The sequence below is a fragment of the Peromyscus californicus genome, unplaced genomic scaffold (genome assembly GCF_007827085.1).
Source record: "Peromyscus californicus insignis strain IS unplaced genomic scaffold, ASM782708v3 Scaffold_4__1_contigs__length_199733344, whole genome shotgun sequence".
NCBI classification, from domain to species: Eukaryota; Metazoa; Chordata; class Mammalia; order Rodentia; family Cricetidae; genus Peromyscus; species Peromyscus californicus.
In genome coordinates, this window is record NW_026294562.1 from 15,898,084 (window position 1) to 15,916,955 (window position 18,872).

An 18,872-nucleotide genomic window follows, 5' to 3' on the forward strand; every position below is an offset into this window, starting at 1 on the left:
GTCATTTCTGCCACCGGGGCAAGAAGACTTACAATGTCCGTCTGACCTGTTCCCAGCTTCACGTCCCCTGTGCACCAGGCAAGAAGGGGTAAAAAGCTCTTTATTTGAAATTCCAGGGTGAGGCAGGGCACGCCACAGGCCTCTCAACCACAGGCCCCCACAGTCCAGTTTCCCTACAGTTCAGTGTCAGGCCGGCCCCGGCTACACAGTCCAGCTGTGCTCCCACCCAAAGGAAAGTCAGTCAGACCTGCAGGTTGACAAAGGGCGCGAAGCCCGCCATGTCCTGGAGTAGCACCAGGGCCTGGTGCAGGGGTGGCTCCACGTCGATGTCCACACCACGTTTCCGCAAGCGGCTCAGGCTGGGCTCGGCCACATGGTGGCAGTGCCGCACGCGCAGTGAGCGCAGCGCCGGGCAGTACTCCGCCAGTGTCCTGGGGGAGGAGCAGGGTGATGCTAGGTGCAGACCTCTCACGGTCTGCAGGGCCAGCCCGCGACACCTGCAGCTGGCTCCAGCAAATCCTAGGCTTCCCTCCAGCTCAAGGTCTGCTCCTTTCTCCAGTACCCAAGGAAGGGGGCAGGGATGGAATTACAGAGTCCAGGCCCCCAGCTCTTTGGGGGCTTCTGGCTCTTAGAGAGTACCTATCCTTGGTTCTTTCCAGCGTTTCAAGATTACCCCCTTGTTGCAGAAACGCCAGAATTCAACTTTATGTCACATCTCTCAGTGTGTCAATCTTGGATCAGAAGTTTTTGTTTTGTTTTGTTTTGTTTAATTATAGGTTTTCTAGTCTAAAAAAAAAAAAACAACCCAGAGGTCTATCTGATGGGCCTTTGCCAAGTACAACCCGCCCCCCATCCCTAGAGTGACTGCCCACCTCCCACCCTAGCGGCCCCATGCCCAGGCACCTGACACCGTCGCTTCCGACCCGAAGGCAGCCTGTGAGGTCGAGGTGCTCGAGTTGCGGGCAGTTTCGAGCCAACTCTTGGACCGCGGTGTCCCCCACATTGGCGTTGACAGCCAACGAGAGGCTGCGGAGGCCCGCGCCGCGTCTCTGCGCCAGGTACACGATGGCCTCGTCCTTGAGCTGGCGACAGGCGGTGAGGTCTAGCTCCTCCAGAGCCGGGCAGCGGTCGGCGAGGCCACGTAGTGCCAGCCCGTCCACCCAGTCACAGTGAGCGAGCGAAAGGCGCTGCAGACGCGGGCAGCCCTCAGCCAGCGCCCCCAGCGCTCGGCGACTCAGTTGGCCGCAGCCGGCCAGTGCTACGCTCCGTAGCTGCGGGTTCCGTGCCAGGACTGGCACCAGGTCCTCGTCCGACAGCCATTCGTGACACGGAGCCAGCGCCAGCTCCTGCAGCCCCTCGGCATCCCGCAGTAGCCGGGCTAAGGCGGCCCGTGGAATCTGTGGACCCACCTGCGGGCGGGAGGCACCGAGACTCAGTCTGTCCCCGGGCCGGGACACTGCCTGGCAGCCGCCTACTTTCAGGACTTGCCACCTGCCCTCCCAGGAGGGACACCATGCTCCCTCCGGGTCGCTGCCCAGTGCTCGGCCCCTGGAGTTCTCCGCGTCGCACCCGGGGTCGTCAAGGGTTTCCAGCGCCGCTGGGGCCGGCCCGGAGGCGGGGCGAGGGAGGGACCCGCGCGGGGGCGGGGCTCCGGGTCCGGGCTCACCTGAGCGGGGGCGGGGCTCCGGGCCCGGGCTCACCCCCGCGGGGGCGGGGCTCCGGGCCCGGGCTCACCTGAGCGGGGGCGGGGCTCCGGGCCCGGGCTCACCCCCGCGGGGGCGGGGCTCCGGGCCCGGGCTCACCTGAGCGGGGGCGGGGCTCCGGGCCCGGGCTCACCTGAGCGGGGGCGGGGCTCCGGGCCCCGGCTCACCCCCGCGGGGGCGGGGCTCCGGGCCCCGGCTCACCTGAGCGGCGTCGAAGCGGCGCAGCCCGGCCAGGTGCAGCTGAACGAGCGCCCGGAAGGCGCGGCTGACGCGCTGCAGCCGCAGCAGCTGGCGCAGCGGGACCCAGTTGAGGACGTGCGGGAGCAGCACGTCTTCCCAGGGCAGGTCCAGGAGCCTGGGAGGAAAGCGGCGCTGACGTCCCCGGGCCGCTGTTACGTGCGAGTCCGTCTGTTATACCCCAGCGTCCCCGCTGGTTGGCAAGAGGGGTCCAGGTCCGGCCGGGACTCAGCTGCCCTCCCGCGGGTCTCTTTTTCCCTCCCTCGGCCCCTCCAGTGCTCGGTACCTGACAGCTCCCGGTTCTTGCTCCCCTCCGGACTGCTCCATCGGTGGCTCCATCGCGGTCTGCTGCGCGTGCGCAGTACGCCCTTCTCGCTGTGGCCTTGAAGCGGCAGCGGCGATCCCGCCTCCTTGGTCTGAAGGGACAGACCGATTTAATCGAGTGCGGTCTCACTGAGGATCCTTATCGGAAAGCTTTCCCGATGGACCCCGAAACCGAGGCAGAACAGACCAGTGATGTACCATGAGATGTCGTCTCAGCTACGGGGCTTGAAGGCCGAGGCTGTGCTTTCGCTCTTCGTCGCGGGCCAGTAGCCGCCTCCGAGCGGTGATGGGAGGAGCGGACCAGGCCAAAGGCAGAGGGGGCGGAGCCAGGACTCCTAGGTTACCGAGTGCCTCCCTCTGTCCTCTGGTCGCGTCTAAGCGACTTTGAAAAAAGAAGGCCCGGGGGGGGGGGGGGGACTGCCCAGGCTCTAGCTGGTATGTAGTAGGTGCTCAATAAGTAATTGCCAAGAGAATACGTTGAATGGGCGGCGCTCAGGCTTTTCTTAGCAAGCAAACTTGTTCAAACCTGCCATTGCTTGTGAATTGTGAAGTGCACACTCATGACGTCCATCCCTTTCCACTTCAGGACAGCGTGGGCCGGCTTTTTGCCTAAGGAAAAAGGACTGTATAGGACCAGCTGGGGAGGAATGCGTGCTCCGCGCAGCCTGCTAGCCGCACTGCTTCTTGACTGGCCCTGAGTCAGTTGTAGGGAGAGTGACGCCCAAAGCTCGCAGCTCAGTCATCAGGCTTCCCTTTCACTGTGCCCCACATACTAATCCCAAGTCCCACTCTGGGGAACCCCTGGCGTAAGAGTTTCCTCCACCATCCAAGGTGGGGGTGGAGGCATGTGAAAGACCGTAGGGCCGTTGCATTCCACATGGTTGCGCACCCCTGTGCCAACGTTTCAGCCACTTCTTCATAAAGCTGCTTCCCATCCGTTATCTCACCAGGGCTTTGGGCGCCTCTGCAAATGTAGGCAGGTCGGTCCATTTTAAAGATGGGCAAACCGAGGCTCAGGGGTGGAAGCTCCTTAACCAGGAGCAAACGGAGCAAAGATAAAGGACCCAGACATCCTGGGTTTCCCAGAATCCCTTCCACACTACCTCATTACTCAGTGTAGCATGGAGGGAGAAGCCAGCCAGCACCGGAAAGAGCAGAAGAGGGTGAAGCTGGGTGAGGGGGTTGCTTCCTCTCCTTCTCAGCCTGCTTGGGGAAGGGGTAGCCTGGAAGGATCTCTGCAAAGACACATGTGGGCGCGTACCACCTCCGGCCGCGCGCCTCCTCCCCCGCCCCTTTGTTCGCGCCTCTGCGCTTGCGCATTACGACAAATCTGGCGCTGTCCCCTTCAGCACCTCCCGGAACCCGCGCCACCCCTCCCCGCGGTGAGCCCCGCGCACCCCCGCCTCGAACGTCCTCGCACCCTCTGACCACCCGAGCCGACCCTCTCTTCCTTCCGAGGTCATAACCTGTCGGCCCTGGCCTTCCAAAGGAGAATAGTTGCCATAGTAACTCATGTGGCGTTTTCCTAAAATAGCCAGACCCTCTTCCACCCCGGCCAAGGGCACAAGGTTTGCTCGTGCTTCTCTTCCCAGTCTTTGGGTCACCCCTTCTAAACTCTCGCTCCTGAAAAGGCGGGACGATTAACCTAGGCCGCAAGGAAGTTCTTCCTGGAGTCTGACTTATCCTTCCTCTGCACTCCGGGTGGGTGGTCAGGACAGGACTCGGGGATCTGAGGTTGGGAACCCCGAAGTGTTTAAGACTGCGTTCGCTTGATGCCCCTTCCATAGTTGGTCTTCTGGTTCTAGGGGGCGGGTCCGGTCTACTCCTGTACCGTGTGGTTTGCGTGGCCGCGTGCTTGTGGGGGCGGGAGCGCGTGTGGCATGTAACAGGTCATGTGGCAGCCTCCTAGGGACACGCGTGGGGTCTGGAGCAGGACAGGCGTGTGCAGCTGGACCCCGTGTGGCTCAGGAGACGATGGACGAGAGAGAAATGAACATGAGTGGGGTGGGGCGTCTGAGGGTTTAAGGAACAGAGCCCGGGGTTCTCTACACTCTCCCCTTCCTCTGGTGTGAGTCTGAGGTAGTGACTAGGGGGTTGGCATTCTTTGGGACTCAGGGCCCTGGGAAAGAAGGGAGGTGGGGGGGATTAGCGTTGCTTGAGCAGAGCGTGGGGAGGGGTGGAGGAGGGACTGGGAGGCGGGCGGGCCTGGAGCAAGCGGGAGCCGTGCTGCTTTCACAGCTGAGCGGGGCCCGGCCTCTCTGCCTCTCTTCCGTTCCAGCTCCGAACGAGCAGCGGTGAGTACTGGGGTGCCTTGGAGGAGGGGCTGCACAGGGGAGGCCCAGGCCCGTTGAGCTTCAAGAACCTGTCTGGCAGGGTTGCTGCTTCTGACAGCTTTCCCTACCGTGCTTTGCCACCAGAGGCCCTGTTTTCCTTTATGGCCCCTCCTGGACTGGACAAGACATGTCATACCCCTGGAGTTGGAGGAGAGGGCTGTGGTGCAAGCCCCTCACCCAGACCTGGTCCCTGGTGGGGGGAGGAGAGGATGTGTGTGTCTGATTATGTGTGCAAATGTGCATCTGTGTTTATGATTGTGACAAGGAGGTCTCTGTCTGATACACCTGTCTGTGTGTGCATCAGAAGATGAGAGCCTGTCTGTATATTGGGTACCTCTTTGTGTGATCCTGTTTGGTGATCTGTGTGTAAAGCCAGCATGTGCTTTTCCATTATACACATATTTGTTATGACTGTGAGTGTATGAGGGTGTGTCTATGAGCAGTGCTGCGTGTGCCTGTGTACTGGAGGGTGTTGCCTAGGAATGTGTTAACTGTGTACGCCTATCTGTCCTTCTGCACGTGTGTATATGAATTCATATGTGTGTGTGCATGTGTGATATGGAAAAAGGGTGTCTCTTCCCCACTCAGCACCTATGGACTGAAGTTAAGGGCCTCTTTTCAAGCTTTTCTTCTCACCTTTTCCCTGTGTCTCTCGACACTTCCTTGTCCCTATGTAACCCCTCTCCCTCCTTCCAAGAAGCCTGATGTTTCTCTTCCTAAGTGGGATTATAGAGGACCTAGGGCTGTATGAATGGGTGTCATAGTAGCTGGATTCCATTTCATTTTCCTGTGGCTTGCAGCCCCATGTGATCCAGAAGATGGGATACCAGCCTCCACACAAGAAAGAGTTCCCAACGGCCCCAGAACTGAACTCAGTGAACTTCTGAATTAGCTTGCTCTTTCTTCCTAAAGTGATGCTCAGGGCTCCCAGACAGGAGAGGAACTGAAGGCCCACTGAGTGGACTGTCCTTTTTCCCTAAGGTTTTCATGGAAGGAGCCATTGGGGTTAGGATGGGTGATCCCATATTTCCAGGCCTGACTAGTCCTGGACCTTAGAAGCCCCAACCCACTTTCCCCTCTCTCTCTCTCTCTGTCTGAGCTGCCCTGTCTGTCGGACTCCTATACACGGCACCCATTATCTCCTTCCTCTCTTGCAGGCCTGTCTGAAGAGCATGCAGCCCCCTCACTCCCTGCCTGGCCTCGCCATCCCTGCCCCCCCAGCCTGACCCCCGGCCCCAGCATGGCCCAGGGTGCCATGCGCTTCTGCTCAGAAGGAGACTGTGCCATCTCCCCACCACGATGCCCCCGTCGCTGGCTCCCCGAAGGCCCAGTGCCCCAAAGTCCCCCAGCCAGCATGTATGGCAGCACAGGATCCCTAATACGACGAGTGGCGGGTCCAGGTCCTCGAGGCCGGGATCTGGGACGTGTGACAGCACCTTGTACCCCTCTGCGAGGCCCCCCATCACCCCGTATGGCTCCCTCACGCTGGGGACCCTCTTCTCCCACTGGGCAGCCCCCACCAGGGGCACAGAGTTCTGTGGTCATCTTCCGTTTTGTGGAGAAGGCCAGTGTGAGGCCATTGAATGGCCTACCTGCTTCTGGAGGCCTGAGTCGGAGCTGGGACCTGGGTGGGGTTTCTCCTCCCAGGCCCGCCCCAGCCCTTGGACCTGGCTGCAACCGGAAGTTGCGGCTAGAGGCATCCACATCAGACCCACTCCCAGCTGGAGGAGGCTCTGCTCTTCCTGGTAGCCGGGACCCCTCACGTGGGCCATTGGTACCACCCCAGATTGGGGCAGATGGTCTTTACTCCTCCCTCCCCAATGGGCTGGGGGGGACCCCTGAGCACCTGGCCATGCATTTCCGAGGACCTGCAGACACTGGATTCCTACACCAGGTATGCACTCTGCCTTGGGCTCTCTGGGCCTTAGCACCCCGGCTAAGGGACAAAGCTCAGCCCCTGTTGGACTGAGGCTTGTCTCATATGCACCCAAATCCTTTAATGTCCTAAATCAGCTTTCTTGCCCTCTGTCGCTGTGTTCCCGCACCTTCATCATGTCCCATGTGGTTTTCTTCCTGCTGCTCCATATTCTTGTGTCCTTGTATGTCTGGCTTTCATTCTGGGGTCCTGTGCCTTTCACTTCCTCTTTGGCTCAGGGGGACACCTGGTCCTCCACCCGGGAAGTCTCCTCTCATGCTCAGAGAATCGCTCGGGCCAAATGGGAATTCTTCTATGGCTCCTTGGACGCCCCCAGCTCAGGTAAGGCTTGGACTTAGCCTAGGGGAAGTGGGTAGGGCCTTCTCCACAGCATCTGAGGACTGGCAAAGAGGCATCCTTCAAACCTTCTTCAGGGCTTCCTTGGGCTCCCCAGTCAGCCAAAGTCTCTCTGGGCTCCAGGCTTTCATCTACGCCATGAGGATTGGGCTGGGTTCTAGAGTAAGCTGGGGGTGGGGGGTGAAGGGGGAATGGCCAGATATTGAGGGTTATTCCTAAGAGTAAAAGAAAGTCTGGTCTCCTTCGTAGTTATTCCCAGGCGTTTGGATCAAGTGAAGGGTGTGGCAGATACGTAGTGGTTTAGATGATGAAAGACTCTCCAGCCTCTGTGAGGCCGTGGTGAAGCTACCCAACATAAATGACTTCCTGACCTGGATGTCTGTGCACACAGGTGCTAAGCCCCCAGAGCAAGCCCTCCCATCCCGTGAGGTGGGTTCCAAGCAAGGCTCTGGGGTGGCTGTGGGGCGAGCAGCCAAGTACTCTGAGACAGACCTGGACACGGTGCCCCTGAGGTGCTACCGCGAGACTGACATCGATGAGGTGCTGGCTGAGCGGGAGGAGGCTGACTCCGCCATTGAGAGTCAGCCCAGCTCTGAGGGCCCTGCTGGCACTGCCCGGCCACCTGCCTCACGACCCAGCCCATGCCCTGGCCCTCCTTCCAGCTTGGGCAGTGGCAATGAGGATGACGAGGCTGGTGGTGAAGAGGATGTGGATGATGAGGTGTTCGAGGCCTCCGAGGGGGCCCGGTGAGTGGATTCAGGGAAGGGAAAGCATGCTGCTCACTGTGTTCTACCTACTCCAGCAAGAACCTGAGGCAGAGAAGACAGGGCTGTGAGGACCAAGACAGCATGGGCAGGATGGGGAGGAGATTCCAGGCAGAGGCCTGAGGCCTGGGAGAATATTAGGAATGTATGGGCTTTGGGCAAGCCTAGGAGTCGGGGCAGCCACATGGACAAGGTGGGTTTCTAGATTATCAGAGGCCAGAAGCCAGAGGCCAAACTGGGGACATGGGTTAGATCCCGGTCCTGGCAAGAGAGTGTGGAAATGTGGGGGCTTTTCCTTTCTGTCTCACGCCCCACTGCTGCATGGGGCCACATCTTCTCCTAAGATGTTACCAGAAATAGAAAAGGGATGGCAGGAGGGAAGCGGATCAGGGGAAAGGAGGAGAAAGGGAGATTAGTAGGGAGGGGGAGGAGGGGGCTGGGTGCTAGCAATGGGCAGCGCTGGGACACCACAGACACTCAATTTCGTGGGCCCTCTCCCCTAGTGGCTTTTTCTTAAGGGGTTTGGGTCTATGGAAAGGGGTTGATAGCCCCTGTATCAGTTGGCAAGAGTTCAGTGACATCCTGCCAAGGCCTGGTTCTGGGGAGCTGATCAGACATTCTCCCTGCCTCTGCAGACCGGGGGACCACATGCTACTCTCTGGGCCTCTCAAATCACCAGTCCCCTTCCTGCCTGGGACCAGCCCCTCGGCGGATGGGCCTGACACTTTCAGTTGTGTGTTCGAAGCTATCCTGGAGTCACACCGGGCCAAGGGCACCTCCTATAGCAGCCTTGCCTCCCTGGAGGCCTTGGCCTCACCTGGCCCAACCAAGAGCCCCTTCTTCACCTTTGAGATGCCTCCCCAGCCCCCAGCTCCCCGGCCTGACCCACCCGCCCCTGCCCCACTTGCCCCACTTGAACCGGATTCTGGTACCAGCTCTGCTGCTGACGGTCCTTGGACCCAGAGACAGGAGGCGGAAGAGTCAGATGCTGGGGCCAAGGTGGTCCCAAGGAGGGAGCGTCCTAGTCCCTCCCATTCTGAGGATAGCCTTGGGCTGGGGGCAGCACCCCTGGGCAGGTGAGTATTTTCTTTCATTGCTCAGTCCCAATCCCAGGCCCCCAGGAATTGCTGATTAAGGGACGGAGCCCCAGAATGAGGAAGTAGTTTATATTCCTGACCAAGAGCAGGTGGTTACCAGATGCCTGTTTTCCCGTTCGGAGGCCTCCTGCCATCGGCCCCCTGCAGCTCCCTCCCTGGGCTCAGATCCAGTGACTGGAGAAGCCATGATTCAGGATGGAAGAATCCCCAGAGAACATCCTCTTTCTCTCTTGGAGGGCCCTCTCCTTCCCAGACAGAGCCTCTCACCCCCGCCCAGCCAGACCCACAGCCAAAAGCCCCTCCCTTCCCTCCCTCCACCCGCTCCTCCAGGAGGCTGTCTCACCCTGCTCTAGGAACGGCCTTTCATAGCCTAACCTTTGTGCTTTCCCCTCTGCTGTTACCCTCTCAGTCATGGCAGCCATGGCAACAGGAGGGGGTGGCCAGGGAGACAGGGTTGCCTAGCAACCAGGAGTTTCCGGCCTCTGTCTCTGGGGTGACAGGTGGCTTTGTGAGTAGAGCAGCTGGGTAGGGAAGAAAGGAGAGGAAGAAGATGAGGGGTGCACTCTGACCCCCAAAACTGTAACCCCAGAAACTGCTTCTCTATGGGTAGAAGGGTGCACCAAGGAAGAGTCCTCGGAGAGGCGGGAAATGAAAGGAGCAGGAGGTATCCCTAGTGCTCCCAGATCTTTGCATGACCTCACTGCTCTTCCCCAGCATCCGTTTATACCTGGGTGCCTGAGGGGGGCAAGTGCGGAGATGGGGACTCCATATCAAAGAGCAGACTTAGGGCCGGGCGGTGGTGGTGCACACCTTTAATCCCAGCACTCGGGAGGCAGAGGCAGGTGGATCTCTATGAGTTTGAGGCCAGCCTGGGCTACAGAGCGAGATCCAGGACAGGCACCAAAACCACACAGAGAAACCCTGTCTCGAAAAACCAAACCAAAACAAAACAAAACAAAAAAACCAACCAACCAAACAAACAAAATACTTAGGTCCCTGGGAGCTCTGGGGAGCAGCCAGGACTCCCACAGCACTGATATGGGTTAGATTTGAGGCAGAACTTCCATTGAGAGATGATAAAGTAGACAGATGGACAGAAGGCTAACTAGTCTCCTCCCCTAGAAAAAAGAAAAGGACCTTTCCATGTCCCTCCAGCCATTCCCCAACTTCCAGGTCTAGAGCAAAGAGGGCTTCTGGATGATCCCCAAGCTCTGCCCCAATCCTCAGCTGCTGCTCTACCCTGGCAGTGAACCACCCCTAAGCCAGCTGGTGTCTGACTCAGACTCGGAGCTGGACAGCACCGAGCGGCTGGCCCTGGGAAGCACAGATACCTTGTCCAATGGACAGAAAGCGGACCTGGAGGCTGCGCAGCGCCTGGCCAAGAGGCTGTACCGACTGGATGGCTTCAGGAAGGCTGATGTGGCCCGGCATCTGGGCAAGAAGTAATGCCCCTGGGCTGGGACTGAGGCTGGGTCAAGGAGTGCATCCTCTCCAGTTAATGCTCAAGGCCTCTAGGCAATGCCCAGCTGGCCCCTTCACACTTCCCCTTGTGACACCCCTACCTGTCTGCCCTGCCCGCAGCAATGACTTCAGCAAACTGGTGGCTGGCGAGTATCTCAAATTTTTTGTCTTCACGGGCATGACTCTGGATCAAGCTCTCAGGTGGGTGTTTAGCCCTCTGAGGATAGTCCTACTGACCAGGCTTGGTGTTTGGAGCTCCAGCTACGTGTCTCCTTTTTTGTCCTGGCATCGCTCTTCAGTGACCAGGACTTCCTGGTAAGGAGGTCTTGGTGGAGGGTGACATCTTCTTCCTCCCCACTTAGGGTGTTTCTTAAGGAGCTGGCCTTAATGGGTGAGACCCAGGAGCGGGAGCGTGTACTGGCCCACTTCTCCCAGAGATACTTCCAATGCAATCCTGAAGCCCTGTCCTCAGAGGGTGAGCAGGACTGTCCCCGCGGGGCCACAGAGCCACACATACAGGAGCAAGTGTTTGTGCAATAGGGAATGAATGTCCACGTTCGTAGGCATGTGCACGCGCATCAGTGTAAATACAGCTATATGCATATGGAACTTGTCCGCTCGGCGGGCAGGACGGCAGGTCAAGTGTGTTTGAGAGGCAGGTGGAGGTGTGTCTGCATGAAGTTGTTCCATATGTATGTGCAGGATCAGATTTGGCCCCAGTGCTGACGGGCTCCGCATATGTGTGCTTGCTTTTGTTTAGTACATTGAGCATGTCGAGTGTTGGGAGCAACTGCCCCAGTAACTTGGGGAACTAGGAAGGGGGAACCAGAGATTGAAGGCTGGGTTCTTGCTGAGGAAATAGGCTGGAGGAGAGACGGAATGGGTTTACAGAGTTCGGATAGTAAGGAAGTGTAGGGCAAAAGGGTGCAGAAAGAACTGGGTGATGGACTGCTGTGGGGAGAACCCCTGGGAGGTGGCTGAAGCTGACAATCAATTCTCCTCTAGACGGTGCTCACACGCTGACCTGTGCCCTCATGCTCCTCAACACTGATCTCCACGGCCACGTGAGTGGGGGCATGGCGAGTGGGAGCCAGAAAACAAGAGACTTAAAAGCTTTGGGAGGCTAAGCACCTTCCAACCTCACAGACCTCTGTTTTCCTCCCTTAGAACATTGGGAAGCGCATGACCTGTGGGGACTTCATCGGAAACCTGGAGGGCCTCAATGACGGTGGCGATTTCCCCAGGGAGCTGCTCAAGGTTGGGGGGGGGGAACTCAGCCGGTAGATATTGCTAGAAGGGAAGGACAGGGTACCTGCCCAGCAGCAGGGTTGTAGGGAGGGGAGGGCTGGAACTTGGGACTTGTTGGGTAGCTCTGGCGGCAGGAACCTGGGCTCTAGTGACTCAGCTTGGGGACCGCCCCCTCGCCCAGCCCCCACAGGCAGGCTCTCACCGCACATGCGCACGCGCATGCAATCCTGAGGCAGGGGAAAGGGGGGCCGGTTCTGGAAAACACGTGAGCAGGCCATCCTGGACTCTGCGTTTGCTCTCTTCGGTTCCAGTGTTCACAGAGGGTGGGAGGGAGGTGTCTCTGCTGGTGCGCGGGGGTGGGGTGTGCACGGGAACCCTGCTCTCCACCTTAATGTATAAGAGCTACAAAGACCCTCCTGGCTCCAGTGCCCAGGAGGGAGCCTACGGTAGAGGGGTCTGAGAAGGCGCAAAGGTTTTCCCAGGTTCTTGCCTCCAGGGCACGATGCTGGGACTAGATCCTGCTCTTCTAGCTGTTTTGGAAGCAGATCCGGCACCCAGGTGCCAGGAAAGAGATAGGTACCAGTGGGAGGGAGCCGTCTGACCCTGCCTCGCAGTTATTCTCCTCCCCATGATGGAGATGGAATGTTTTACCTCGGGAGGCCTGAAATAACTTGAAGAAGGGGGTCTCTGGGCTACTCTATACATGTGACGACACAGAACAGGTCATGGGTTGGGGTATATTGGGCACCTGAGTTTGAGCGTGTATCTGAGTGGGCGCGTCCACTGTGAATTGAGGTGTCAGTGAATTGGGCTGTGAATTGTGTGTGTTTGGCAACTGTCTTTGAATCGAGGGACCTGCGTGACTTGAGGTGTTAGTGCTTTGGGTGTAGTTTGGGTATTTGTGTGTGATGCAGCGTGGTGTGCATCTTCCAGCTGGTTGTGTCTGGTTTGACATTAGAGGGTGTTTGTCAACTGTAGATGGTTCCTTTTGAGGTGTACATCTGTAACTTGGGGTGAATGGGAATCGGTGCGTCTGGCAAGTTGGTATGTCTGACCTCGTGGCACATGGACTTGGCTTGGACATTGGGATATCTGCTTATGGACGAGGTCATGACTGTTCGAAGGCCGGCCCGCGAGTCTCGGAGGCAGGACCACAGGGGGTGGAGGATGGAAGGTCGGGGAGCCAGCCGACCGCGCCCCTCAGTTCCCAATCCCGACAAGCTGCAGGGTGCTCCTGACGCCGCCCGCCGCCGCCCATCGCGCGCGCGGGCTCGGCCCCCTGGCGAGCCCCCACGCATGCGCCCCCGCTCGCCGCCGGCCCTCCCCACGGCGCCGGGCTCGCGCCGTGCTGCTCCGTCGCGCGACGTCCCCGCCCCAGCCCGCGCCCTCCCCTCCCGCCGGCGCCCCCTCCTTCTGCGGAGCTGCGGAGCCCACGGCGCCGCCACCGCCGCCGCCGAGCACTCGGTGCGTCGGTGGGAGCCGGCGGGCTCGGGCCGGGCGCTCGCGCCGGCTGTCGGGGAGCCGTCCGCGGCCGTCCGGGCGGCCCGGGGCCGAGGACGGGCGGGGGCATGGCCGGGGGCCGCGGCGCGGCGGCCGGGCCAGCATGATTGGCGTCAACAGCATCCACAGCAGCGCGGGGCGGCTGCGCTCGCGCTCGCTCTGCTCGGTGCGCTACGGGCGCACCCACCGCGGCGCGGAGACCCTGTGCTACGGCTGGCCGCAGCGCTCGCGCAGTCTCAAGCCCGTGCTCTACACCGACCTGGTGGTCAGCCGCCTGCAGAGCCGCAAGAAGAAAAAGGCGGTGAGGGCGTGGGGCCCGCGGCCCACGCCAGGCCCGGCGGCGAGCGAGGGGGCGGCTGGAGGGAGGTGCTGAGGGCAGGAGAGCGAGGAGACAGGAGGGCATGGGTGGGGACGAAGGTGTTTGGGGAGCCCAATGGGGTAGAATTCCTGGGCAGCTAGAGGTGGGCATGCGTTGTGGGGGTGGGCCAAGGTGGGCCTTCCTCACCCACCATTCTGGGTGAAGAGGGTTTTTCTAGATGGGATCTACATAGGACTCTATGACCGGGCTCAGGACCTTCAGAGGAAGGAAGGTGTGGTTGTGGGCCGAGGTAGTCTTGGAGAGGGCAAGATGAAGAGCTGGAAGGCTGGAGACGCGGTTGTGGGTTGGAGGTCTTGTCTTGGTGGTCACTCCAGCCTCCTGGCTGGATAGTTGAGGAGTGAGCGGGTTCAAGGTCCGAGCCCTACTGGGTTTGGCCCAGGTGTGTGTTGATCAGCCTGGTTTGTGTCATGCGAGGTGGAGGCTTTGGGATGCACCTACCTGCAGACAGGATGCGCAGGCATGGAGTGCCCGGATAGCCTGTGGCAGGGCATGCATGTATGGGCAGTGAGAGAGTCGGAGCCTGTGGTGTGTTGGGAGAATGAGGGGGTGCTGTGTCCCAGCACCAGGAAGGCACCGACGTCACCACTGCACCCAACTCACTCACGCGCAGGCAGCATCACAGCCCCACAGCAAAACACGCACATGCTGGGGACACACCCACTCACAGACAGGCTGGCAGAAGCGCCCCCACAGTTGGAATCGCTGGTATATTCTGAGCCATCCCCAAGTACAGGGGTCTTGTTCACGACTTCTGAAGGCCGTTCTCCATTTTGGCACTTCACGGCCCTCGGATGTTCCCAGGGCAGCTGCACAGAGGGGAAGCGACTGGTTCAGGACCCACAGTTTGGGGTAGACGGCGACTGGAAGCTGAACTCCGGCTTTAATGTTTGGTTGGCGCCGCGGCAGTATGAAGTGTGGCTGTGGGTAGAGCACTGAGCCCCGTGGTATCTGGCTGGATGGTGCTATTGGAGTTGGGGGAAGGCTCACTTTGTTCTGCAGTTGGGAACCAAAGAGGGTGAATACTTTATCATAGAGCCTCGGTTTCCCCATTTGCTCTGTGTGGGTTTATGCTGTGGAACCAGACCAGAACACATGGTGGAGGGAAGGAGGATTTCTTCGGCTGGTCTCTCGGATTCCGTTTAGGGCTGTGCATCTCCTCCCAGGCTCTGAGCAGGGGAGCCCTTAATAACAGATAACACTAGCAACTGGCAGTTACTGTGCACCAGCTGTGGGCCAGGGGTTCCTGGGCTGACTAGCCAGTTGCCACCACATGTTGCTATGCGTGTTCTCCCTGTGGAAAGCTGCTCAGATCAGGCAGCCCCAGTGATGGAGATGGCCCGGGTCTCGGTGCTGCATTCTAGAGCTAGGTTGTAGTCATGGTGTCCTTCCTCTTAGTTCCACATCCTCTCCCAAGTTAGGAGGGAAGGTTCTGAGCTCTGACACTGGGGTACATGATGTACCTCCCCACAGGATTAATCCACACCCCTTGATTTCTCTCCAGGCCTTGTACAGCTCCATCAAAAATGAAAAATTGCAGTGGGCCATGTGAGTACCTGGGGGGGGGGGTTAGGATAGAGTCGGGGCCTGAGGAAGGGAGGGTCCGGGGACACCAGAGAACTGGGGCTGAGTGTACGGGAGGGGGTGGGAGGCCGAGACGCAGGAAGGCCACCTCACTTCCTTCTTTGGAAATGCCTGCCTAGACTTGGGGTCTGTCTTGTATCTAGCTCTGTTGTTATGACAAGCTGGGTGGACACAGTGGGGTGTGTGTGCTGAAACACAGGAGGCCCCTGGCAGCCCAAGGAGAAAGCAGGCTAACTTTGGGAGTGAGTGCAGGAGGTTACCTTGGAGTGCCACAGAACGAGGAATGGAGTTCTCCCCTTTGTCTGGGAAGTGTTCTGTCTGAAGGAGAAGACCCAGTTTAGTCTTCCGGCCCCAGGCGGAGAGCGAGCCCTTGCCTGGCCATCAGCGGACACACACTTGCTGCTGTCTGCAGAGTCATGGCTCAGCTCGAATGGGAGCTCTTGGTTGTTAGGGTGCACCTCTGAGGAACAGGACTCACTCGGGATCAGCGTGCAGGGAGGGAGGAGGGGATGGAGGGAGGCTGTGTGGAGGCAAGCCTTGAGTCAGCAGTGCGTTGTAGGAGATTAAGGGGGAAGTTGGTATTCGGGAGACAAAGGTGTGGCTGAAGTCAGTGTGGATGTGGGGATACAAGGCCACCAGTCTGGCTGCGATGGTTGGAAAGGAGAGTGGAAGGAAAGAATTCATGCAGGTTCCACGGAGGAGGCAGTGGGCTATTGGGACTTCTTGAGCGAGGCGACAAGAGAGGCTGATTTTCCTGCCAGGATTTATGAGCAGAGGGGCGCCAAGAGGCCACCTTTTCCCTTTAGATTTTGAGACAGGGTCCCACACTAGTTCTCAGGCTGCCGTGGATTTGTGACAGTCCTGCCTGAAGCCCTCCAGTGGTGGAATTACGGGCACGGGGCTCCAGGCCCGGCCCTTCTCTTCCTTTTGGCAGCATGTAACCAACAACTGTGAGCAGTCTGGTCTTAGGTGTGGTTAGGACAAGGCTGAGTCACACGTCTGTCCAGGAGAAAAGTGTGAGGGCTGGGTGTGTGCAGAAACGGACACGATGGGAAGCTTCCACGTGGCAGGGGGAGGGAAGGTCCACACGTGACCCCTCCCCCAGAAGGGCATCTGAGGGAGGGCACAGATCTGCAGCCTGGGGAAGCCTTACTCAGAGACAGCAGAGCCTCCGGGTGAGGGGAGTCCCTGGCAGCTGTTCACCTCTCAAGAGGAGCATTTGAGGGCAGGAGCTCAGGGTGAAGGTGTGTGGCTGTGTGGCCAGTACTCCTGAACCCATCACATCTGCAGAGACGAGGAGGAGCTGAGACGATCTCTGTCTGAGTTGGCCGACCCTAACCCCAAGGTCATCAAGCGGGTCAGCGGGGGCAGTGGCAGCAGCCCTTTCCTGGACCTGACTCCTGAGCCCGGGGCTGCTGTCTACAAGCACGGGGCCCTGGTTCGAAAGGTGCACGCGGACCCCGACTGCAGAAAGAGTATGTGGCTATGTGGGGGGTGGGGGGTAGGGGGTGGGTGGGGGGTGGGTGGGAGTTGGCCTTCCTCAGGCCACCCTGACCTGCCTTCCCTCCCTAGCACCTCGTGGCAAGCGGGGCTGGAAGAGCTTCCACGGGATCCTCAAGGGCATGATCCTCTACCTGCAGAAGGTGCGGGGCCAGGAGCGGGGTGGTTGGGCTGGCTTGGCAGAGGGGAGTAGGTGGCTGGAGATGGCCAGGCCAGGACGGGGCAGGACAAGATGGGCACCCCCATAGGAGGAGTACCAGCCTGGGAAGGCTCTTTCTGAGGCAGAGCTGAAGAATGCCATCAGCATCCACCATGCCCTGGCCACCCGAGCCAGCGATTACAGCAAGAGGCCACACGTCTTCTACCTGCGCACAGCTGACTGGCGGGTCTTCCTCTTCCAGGCCCCGTGAGTGTCTTCCTCTTTCCCATTCCAGACCCTGCTCCCTGGATTCCACTTTCCTTGGAAGATCACACTCCACGGGCTGGGGACATAGCTCAGTGGGTAGAGTGATTGTGTAGTATGCAGAAGGCCCTGGGTTCAGTCTCTAGCCCTGTACGTGCCAGACCTGGTGATCATGCCTATAATCCCAGCACTTAGGAGGTAGAGGCAGAAGTTCAAGGTCATCCTTGACAACATAGCCAGTTTGGGCCTAGCCTGGGATACTTGAGACTATCTCAATGAATGAGTAAATTAATACATAAGTAAGACCATATTCCAGGTTGGGGCTGGCATTCCTGGACAGGAACCTGGGGTCCCTATGCTGTCTCCCTAGGAGCCTGGAGCAAATGCAGTCCTGGATCACTCGCATCAATGTGGTGGCTGCCATGTTCTCTGCACCCCCCTTCCCAGCTGCTGTTAGTTCCCAGAAGAAATTCAGCCGTCCTCTGCTGCCCAGTGCCGCCACCCGCCTCTCCCAGGTAGTCCCGAATTGCTCAGTTCATCTGCTGACTGTGGAATGGGATGGGTCGGGATGCTAAGCTATACTCCAGGCTTGTGTGATCAGCTGTGTAGTATGTGGGTCACAGGAGGAGGGGTGTAGTGGGGATTGAAATCTAGCCCCTTGTTACAATTCACACAAAGGGCCTGTAGACTAGTGACTCTGACCAGGCACCCCTGGCTGTTAGGAGGAGCAGGTGAGGACCCATGAGGCCAAGATGAAGGCCATGGCGAGCGAGCTGCGGGAGCACCGAGCTTCGCATCTGGGGAAGAAGGCCAGAGGCAAGGAGGCTGATGAGCAGCGGCAGAAGGAGGCCTACCTGGAGTTTGAGGTGAGCCTCCCTGCCCAATGTCTTGGTGTCCCGCACATAGGATAAGGCTAGGGATAAGAGCATGGCATCCAGCATGGAACCCAGCTAGGTGACTGGCAGACTGCCTAATCTCCAAGTCTTCATTTTCTCTTCTGGGGATCAAGTCTAAATTCCACAGCACTAGGGTTAAGTGACATGAATGTTCTGCCTCCAGCCCTGTATGAAATGCTGGCTGTCACTATCGGTGGTTCGAAGAGCCCGGGGAGGGTCATCGACCTCTCAAAGATGTCTTTTAGGACCAGCATCTGCTGGCTGGGTGGTGGGGCGGAGTGGGCCGCCCGGGACAGGAGGGCAGGCTCTCACTGCTTCTGGCCTTCTGCCTCAGAAATCCCGCTATGGCACCTATGCAGCGCTGCTTCGAGTCAAGATGAAGGCAGCCAGTGAGGAGCTGGATGCCATAGAAGCGGCACTGGCCCAGGCTGGGAGCGCGGAGGATGGATGCCCTCCGCCTCACTCCAGTCCTTCCCTGCAGCCCAACCCCACCAGCCAGACCCGGGCTCAGCGTCCTGGCTCAGAAGCCCGGGCTGGGGCAGGCAGTACCAGGCCAAAGCCCTGAGCAGGGAACAGGATCAATGGGGGCAGTGCCCGCTGGGCACCTGCATGATGACATGGCCCTGCCTGAGCTCAGCTAGCCTCGGGCCACCCACGAGGGCCTCCTGGCCCAGGGCCCGACCGCGCCGGACGCGGTGTCCGGGGCAGGGCAGGGCTGAGCCGGGCCTCAGAGCCTAGGCAGAGGGCCTCTCAGAGACCCCCCCTTTTGTGATAATGTTTTGCACTTTTTCGTACAGGAAGGGTGGGTAGGGTGGGAGGGGCCCGTGCCCCTAATTTTTGATTGGGGGTTTTCTTTTCTTTTTGTGGGGGAGGCCTGATAAAGTTTCCGCTTTCTGCTGAGACCACCCCCACAGACACCAGCAGTAGCCCTTTGTCCTGGGGCCTGGTTCAGACAGAGGCCAGGAGTTGGGGCTGAGCTGGTCCCCCTCTTTCTCCCCAAGGGCTCACCTCTCTCTTCACAGAGACAGAGGAAGGGTGTCCACACTGAGGCCCCATTCACAGGTTGGGGTGGCATGCCGCTCCCCTCCTTTGGTGGGCCCTGCCCTTTGTATAGCCTCCACCCTCATTAAAACTGCTCTGAATTGCTGGCTGGGTCTCCTCTGCACTCACTCAG

General features: G+C 59.3%; 2 protein-coding genes across 7 annotated transcripts; one reads left to right on the forward strand and one right to left on the reverse strand.

Moving 5' to 3' along the window:
* Positions 1–83: 83 nt before the first annotated feature.
* Positions 84–2,629, reverse strand: Fbxl15 (F-box and leucine rich repeat protein 15). Of its 2 annotated transcripts, none has more exons than XM_052714789.1 (5): positions 2,463–2,629; positions 2,227–2,356; positions 1,905–2,058; positions 904–1,409; positions 84–431 (listed from the first exon to the last, which is right to left on the reverse strand). In XM_052714789.1, exons 2-5 carry the CDS (start codon positions 2,277–2,279, stop codon positions 242–244), a joined length of 903 nt encoding a protein of 300 aa, XP_052570749.1. In that variant the 5' UTR covers positions 2,280–2,356; positions 2,463–2,629; the 3' UTR covers positions 84–241. The 2 variants fall into 2 exon arrangements, with proteins under 2 accessions (XP_052570749.1, XP_052570750.1); XM_052714790.1 differs by having other exon boundaries at positions 2,452–2,629.
* Positions 2,630–3,668: 1,039 nt separating this feature from the next.
* Positions 3,669–18,844, forward strand: Psd (pleckstrin and Sec7 domain containing). 5 transcript variants are annotated; one of them, XM_052714784.1, is made up of 18 exons: positions 3,669–3,832; positions 4,503–4,558; positions 5,755–6,491; positions 6,752–6,854; positions 7,261–7,615; positions 8,269–8,709; positions 9,978–10,172; positions 10,312–10,392; positions 10,554–10,666; positions 11,197–11,255; positions 11,359–11,448; positions 14,820–14,863; positions 16,190–16,374; positions 16,472–16,542; positions 16,648–16,805; positions 17,173–17,317; positions 17,525–17,668; positions 18,033–18,844. In XM_052714784.1, exons 3-18 carry the CDS (start codon positions 5,838–5,840, stop codon positions 18,261–18,263), a joined length of 3,069 nt encoding a protein of 1,022 aa, XP_052570744.1. In that variant the 5' UTR covers positions 3,669–3,832; positions 4,503–4,558; positions 5,755–5,837; the 3' UTR covers positions 18,264–18,844. The 5 variants fall into 5 exon arrangements, 4 of the variants coding, with proteins under 4 accessions (XP_052570744.1, XP_052570742.1, XP_052570745.1 ...); XM_052714782.1 differs by lacking the exon at positions 3,669–3,832 and adding an exon at positions 3,853–3,965; XM_052714785.1 differs by lacking the exon at positions 3,669–3,832 and adding an exon at positions 4,075–4,343.
* Positions 18,845–18,872: the final 28 nt, after the last annotated feature.

What these genes read in the sequence shown, in the direction of transcription:
- Fbxl15 (XM_052714789.1), bottom strand. Translation starts at nt 2,279, where the DNA reads ATGGAGCCACCGATGGAGCAGTCCGGAGGGGAGCAAGAACCGGGAGCT. An exon ending in CAAGAACCGGGAGCTGTCAG is followed by an intron (nt 2,059 to 2,226) that starts GTACCGAGCACT and finishes CTTTCCTCCCAG; the next exon opens with GCTCCTGGACCTGCCCTGGG. An exon ending in GCCGCTTCGACGCCGCTCAG is followed by an intron (nt 1,410 to 1,904) that starts GTGAGCCGGGGC and finishes TCCCGCCCGCAG; the next exon opens with GTGGGTCCACAGATTCCACG.
- Psd (XM_052714784.1), top strand. Translation starts at nt 5,838, where the DNA reads ATGGCCCAGGGTGCCATGCGCTTCTGCTCAGAAGGAGACTGTGCCATC. An exon ending in CTTGGACGCCCCCAGCTCAG is followed by an intron (nt 6,855 to 7,260) that starts GTAAGGCTTGGA and finishes CTGTGCACACAG; the next exon opens with GTGCTAAGCCCCCAGAGCAA. An exon ending in GTCTTCCTCTTCCAGGCCCC is followed by an intron (nt 16,806 to 17,172) that starts GTGAGTGTCTTC and finishes CTGTCTCCCTAG; the next exon opens with GAGCCTGGAGCAAATGCAGT.